This window comes from Barbus barbus (genome assembly GCF_936440315.1).
Source record: "Barbus barbus genome assembly, chromosome: 39".
Lineage (NCBI taxonomy): Eukaryota > Metazoa > Chordata > Actinopteri > Cypriniformes > Cyprinidae > Barbus > Barbus barbus.
The window spans coordinates 19,382,134-19,388,289 of NC_136717.1; the positions used below are offsets into that span (position 1 = coordinate 19,382,134).

General features: G+C 41.3%; 1 protein-coding gene across 1 annotated transcript in view; it reads right to left on the reverse strand.

Moving 5' to 3' along the window:
* The window catches only part of LOC306858308 (protein piccolo-like), a gene marked incomplete at its 5' end in the record, with an annotated part of 49,025 nt that extends 45,663 nt beyond the window's left edge, over window positions 1-3,362 (reverse strand). Inside the window, 2 exons of the mRNA XM_079398763.1 lie at window positions 123-1,112; window positions 3,171-3,362. Coding sequence (XP_079254889.1) covers window positions 123-1,112; window positions 3,171-3,362 — 1,182 coding nt within the window. The remainder of the gene's footprint in view (window positions 1-122; window positions 1,113-3,170) is intronic.
* Between the last annotated feature and the right edge of the window lie 2,794 nt (window positions 3,363-6,156).

Genomic DNA, 6,156 nt, shown 5'->3' on the forward strand with positions numbered 1-6,156 from the left:
GCCTTATACACAGTATGAAAATCTGACAATATATGCCACTCCTTTTGATATCTGGGTAAAAAGTGAGACCAATGTGAGATCTATGTGAATGATGTAGTGAAGGCAGCAGATATGTCTCTTACCGCTGAGTCTGGTGGACTGAAGCCGCACAGGCTGCACACCTGCTGTTTGCACTGAGTGCAGGTGTTGTAGTTGGGTGGCTGGTCTTTAGCCTGTAGATTCAGCTCTGTAGAATTACAAAGAGGACACATTGCTTTCCCTTGAGCCCTCGGGCCAGGTTTACCCTGCTGTTGAGGTCCACTGGGTTTTGCTGCAACCCCTGGACCAGGTTTCCCAGGCCCTTGTTGCTGGGGGCCTGGTCCTCCAGGTTTGGGTCCTTGCTGTTGAGGTCCTGGTCCACCAGGTTTAGGTCCCTGCTGTTGGGCTCCTGGTCCCCCAGGTTTGGGTCCCTGTTGAGGTCCTTGTCCACCAGGTTTAGGTCCCTGCTGTTGGGGTCCTGGTCCAGCAGATTTGGGTCCCTGTTGGGGTCCTGGTCCACCAGGTTTAGGTCCCTGCTGTTGGGGTCCTGGTCCAGCAGATTTGGGTCCCTGTTGGGGTCCTGGTCCACCAGGTTTAGGTCCCTGCTGTTGGGGTCCTGGTCCCCCAGGTTTGGGTCCTTGTTGAGGTCTTGGTCCACCAGGTTTGGGTCCTTGTTGTTGGGGACCAGGACCTCCAGGCCCCTGTCCTTTAGGTGGACCTTGCTGAGGTGGCTTACCCCCTTGCTGCTGAGGACCCTTCCCTGCTCCACTCTGTGGGCCAGGAGGCTTTCCTTCCTGCTTTGCAGGCGCCTCTTCTTCATCATCACCAAACAAACTAAACTTTGGGATGCTGGCAGAGGAGACAGCAGAAGAGACCGCACTCAGGGGGTTGGCCCCACTCAAGAAGCCAGACGAAAACATGCCAGTTCGTGGTTGTTCTGGGTCTTTGGGCTCCTGCCGGAAACGTGACTCAAGGAGACTGAGGGAGGAGGGGCTCCGTCCAGGCTTTGGCTTGGGAGGCGCCCCCTCTCCAAATGCATCTACAGTCCGACTTTTACTGAGACCTGCTGGGACTCTGGTGCCACCAGCTTTAGTCTCTGGTGGCCTGTAGAGTGAACAGACATAAGGTCAACTTCACATTCATTAGCTTCAAGTCAACATAGATTATGAAAAATCTGTGATTAACTGATATGTACTTTATTTACTTAATAGCTATTCTGGATAAATTCCAAAAATAAATTTCAAAGCCCACTGCAAATTCAATCAAATCAAATCAATCAATAGCAAAATTAAAGCAGCAGAAAAATGTGAATCTAAAATGGGCTCCATGGTCACAACGTGAGATAAACAAGATTGAGACATACCCACAATACACATGCAGTTTATTACTGTTTTCAGTCAATATTAAAGAAAAAAGAAAAAAAGTTAATTTTCAGTGTTTTTATCATAATTTAATGTGACAGAAAATAAATACAAAAGGCTAACTAAGTATGCGCTAGAATTTAAAGCCACAAAAAAGGGCAAAAGCTCAAATTATTGTCCAATGGTTACCTATAACCTTCATATTGTGGTCAAAATTTTAACAAATGTATGAGTTTCCCAGTTAGGATATTAATGTTCCCATGCCAGAAGACTGCTCTCTTGGTTATTAGTGCTTTAATAAATAGGGTTTTGCTGCATTTGGGCTGTGTGGCTGTTTAGTGCATCCCAATAAAGAGAGAAACCGCCTCTCATGTAAGAAGACAGAGACTGTCACAAGGCAACCTGCCACCTTTCTTTTAGTGCATTTGTTCATTGTTCTCTATTTCAAACAATGTACAGATCTAGTTACAAAAGCCTGATGTCAGTTTTTACATCTTTAAAGTTTCTATAGCCTTTGTTATTCTAGTAATGCCAATTGAAGAAAAAAGAAGTGTAATTACTTATCAAAATATGATCATTTTAATATAATTTATTTATTAAAAATAAAGGCTAATTTAAAATAACATTTCTTAGTTTTTGGCCCATTGTCACCATAATTTAATTTCAGTGCATCACCATTGTTAGCTCAATGGCTGTTCAACACAGCATCTTAAACTGTTAGTGGTTCTCATGGGCGTTATTTTACATATATTTGAGCGTTCTGTCATTCAGTCACCCATAAAAGATCATCACGCCACGTCCAATACTTGTATTGCTTCTGATGGAGAGGCGCTCTTCACTTCAAGCGTTTCAGCACCACGGACAGCGAACAATATATAATATATGTAGCCTAACTGTAACACGGTCCTTGTTTTCAGGTGTAATATTACACGCACACTCCCCAAAAATAAGCAAAAGCGATCAATGAGGATGATGGCATTTGTGCTTGCGGTGCTATATTTAGTCATATTAATATTTATACCCCCTCCCCCCATTTGCGCTTGGGTAAAAATAACACATTTACGCCTAAGCAACTTTAAAGACACAATTCAATTAGCTTAAGAATGAGATAATGTCAAAGGGAATGTCGATCGCGTGCTTTCAAGTGATCGAATTTTCATAGACTTGTGTTATTCTCAGGCAGTGTTTTCCAAAGCTGCTCATGACATCACCTACACAGCCCATAGGAGGAAGATGGAGTGTGCATGGTGAACGCAACGAATATCTGGATACACAGAGGACGGATATTTGTCAGTATGGATTCATATTTTTCAAGGAAATGCTTATTTTTAATTCAATCTATAATATGGTGTCCAGCATGAACTGAATAAGGCGGTTTAAAGAAAACTACATTCATTAAAATACTATGCACATCCACTGTGCACATACAGTGACCCACCATATTAACGATGATGATACTAATTACAAAAAATGCGTTCCGTTCAAATCAGCGATGGTTCTATCCATATGTATAGCTATAAAACAGAAGTGCACTAAGGAGGTACTGAATTGCAATCATATGCATGACTGAAAATTGGGCTGGATTAAATATCTCGCTATAAAACGGCCTTAAACATGCAGCAAGAGCGTGAATGGGTGTGATCATGTTTTGCATCGGTGCTGCTGTCGTGATGTGCCAACCTGCAGTGCCCTGATCAAAACACAAGCACATCATAACGCGTTCAACACAAGCGCTCGGGCACTGGAGGGACGGACATCATCATCATGATTACGGCATACATTTATAGACACTTCAACTTGCCTGGACTGCGCTTTGGCCATAGCGGCCACAAGCTGCTTTCTTTCCTCCTCAGACAGATTACTGAGGTCTACCTCCACCCCAGCGGGCATCTGGATGAAGCCACCCTTCCCATCAGGCGCAAGTCCCGCTGGTAATCCAGCGAGCGCCCCTTCGCCGCCTTCTAGGCTCGCTTCGTTCCCCATGATCGACCCCTTTCCCTTTTAATCCACCTCCCTCCAGTTAATTACGCGGCTTAATATCCGGAATAAGGCGACGGCGTCGGTATCCGCGGTTGTTTCGGATGCATGGCGTTTTATTTTTCCATTTCAGTCGAGGGTCTCTGTGGCGATAACGCGCATCCCGAGAGCAGAGCCTCTCCTTACGGGTGTAGGTCTAGAGTTGTGCGCCTCCCTCCTCCATCCATCCAACGCGCATGTCCCGCCCCTCACAGGTGATCATAAGACGTCGCCGTTGAAAGAAAAAAAAAACGGAATTAAAGGGACGCGCGCCTTAGAATTAACAAATCTTCTCATAATTACCCTGTTTATTTTTCTTTCAAGCCGAGCCAATAATTCCCTAATTAGCGAACCGATTTGGTGGAGAGCAGCTGGTTTTGTAGTAACAAGACCTGGAACACTTTGCATTACAGAAAGCATGTTACATAGGCCTGCAAATATATTTAATTAGGTAGTTGACAGATTACATATCCATTGACTTTTTTTTTTATAATTATCAAGATTTATTGTTAATTTATAGACAGAAAAAACATAGACTAGTTGATAAAGATCTCATTACCTTTTAATGAATAGTTCACAAAATAATTTAAAACTTTAAATTTACTCACCCCCAGGCTATCCAAGATGTAGATTAGTTTGTTTCTTCATCAAACAGATTTGGAGAAATTTTGCATTGTATTTCTTGCGTTTACTTTGCATTATGGATTATGGACTATTTTGGCCACAAGTAATGGTTAAAAGTTAAAACGATGTACATGGATTTGTTTCTTACAAAAACCCCCACAGCTAATCACCTCACAAGACATTGACTGATGGACTGGAGTTGTGTGGATTATTGTGATGTTTTTATCAACTGTTTGGATTCTGACGGCACCCATCTTTCCTAATGAAGACACAAACTCATCTACATCTTGGATAGGGTGAGTAAATTTTCAGCAAATTTAAATTTTTAGAAAAACTATTCATTAAAGTTTTGAGTAAAAAGTCCAAAAATGTTTTCTTTTACAGTGGCTACAAATTAAATATGTATAAGCAGTTTCATGAGTTGTTTTGAAGGGACAAAAATCTACAAGAAATTAAAACTACAGCCTTTGCAGCTGAACACATTGTAACCAATCAGATCAGAACACCATGGGGTAACATTTTATGGTCTAAAAATGATTAGTACTTACTTTAGGCTACTCTCACTTCCACATTTTCAGCACTGTATTTGATATTGTAGCATTATTATAAGTGTTCCTTCGGCTCTTAGTACTTGAATTTTTTCTTAGCTCCCTGCTCTGTTACTTTTCTGATATTTGCACCCTTTTTAAGCTGCTTTAAAGAGGAATATAATGGTTGATGCGGTAAAACAAAACAGTACTGTACCTTTCACTAGTTGTCTGCTTTGGTGCATAAGAGTGAATTACTTGCTGTAAGGTTTAGTCATCCAACCACTGCATAGATCACACATTCACAAACACATCCATTCACAGACTCAGTCATCCTGCTCAAAGATATCCTGCGGAATAGGAATCATGAGTCACTGCATCAATATATCCATAAGTCATCAATATGTCCTTGGCTCATAGCTATGCCAAAGGCCTGGAGACAGAAGGAGACACTGAAGCAGTTAATCACCAATGACTTCTACAGAGTCAGAGGGAGAATTTGCAGGGACACATTACCCACTTTACAGGGCTGTATGTCCTGAGTGACATTTGTCCTCAAAATCAAATGTTAGAGGACACAAAACCTGTTGGTTTCACAGAGAAACAACATTGCAGATGGTAGGTCTGAAGGCTGATTTTCAGTGTGCTCCAACAATAGCATGTTCTATGAATTGAAACCCAGAAAGCCCCAGACATGCAACTTAATATAACTATGTCTGAGCAGCCTTGAGGAGTGACGGAAGAAAATCCTGTCTCCATTAGCAACCTTTATTGATTCCCACTTTTGTGCAGAGATGAAGCTGACTGCAGGATCACTCTCACCAGATCAACACATCTCTGAGCCAGTTCAGAACAAAACATATGGGATACAATTTGTTATCCAGGGCTGAATACATTTCCTAAAGTTCTTAAACAGTTGCCAAATTAAATGCAAAAACACTTTTGGTGAGTCATTCTGAACTTAGAACCCTGTGAATAGACCAAACAGATCCAGTTTTACAGGAAGTGTCCATTTTCATTGCATAATCTGATATGGAGATGTGATAATGCTAGAATCACTTCTGAAACTAAAACCAGAGGTGCTTTATCTAAAAAAAATACATAAATAAATAAAAAGTCTGAACCATAGCCTAGCTGTTAGCATACATGCAGCTGATATTTTGAGCAGTGGTGATTTCCTGATCCTGTTGCCCCCTCTTCTCTCAATCATTTTAAGTGCTTTCTGTAGCGTTTCATCAATAAAAATGTCAAAAAATCCTGAACCAGCTAATTAAAGTCTTCCGGATCGCTTGAAAATTACAGACAGGTGTGTAACAGCAGGGTTGGAACCAAACAGGGCAGGAAGGAAGATCTCCAGGAGCATGACTGAGCATCCGCTTTATCTTCAGCTATGGTTTTAACAATGCAACAGCTCCATACCAGAAACCAATTAGGCAAACAAAAGAAATTCTTACTGTAAAAATCTGATCCATAAGTTGTCCATTTACAGGGTTACACCAACCAACACGCTTAATCATTGAATGTATGTGTTATTTTAGTATTTATTTAGATACTATTATATGTAAATGTATTCACATTTTGAATTAGCCTTTATTTTTATATTTTCAGGT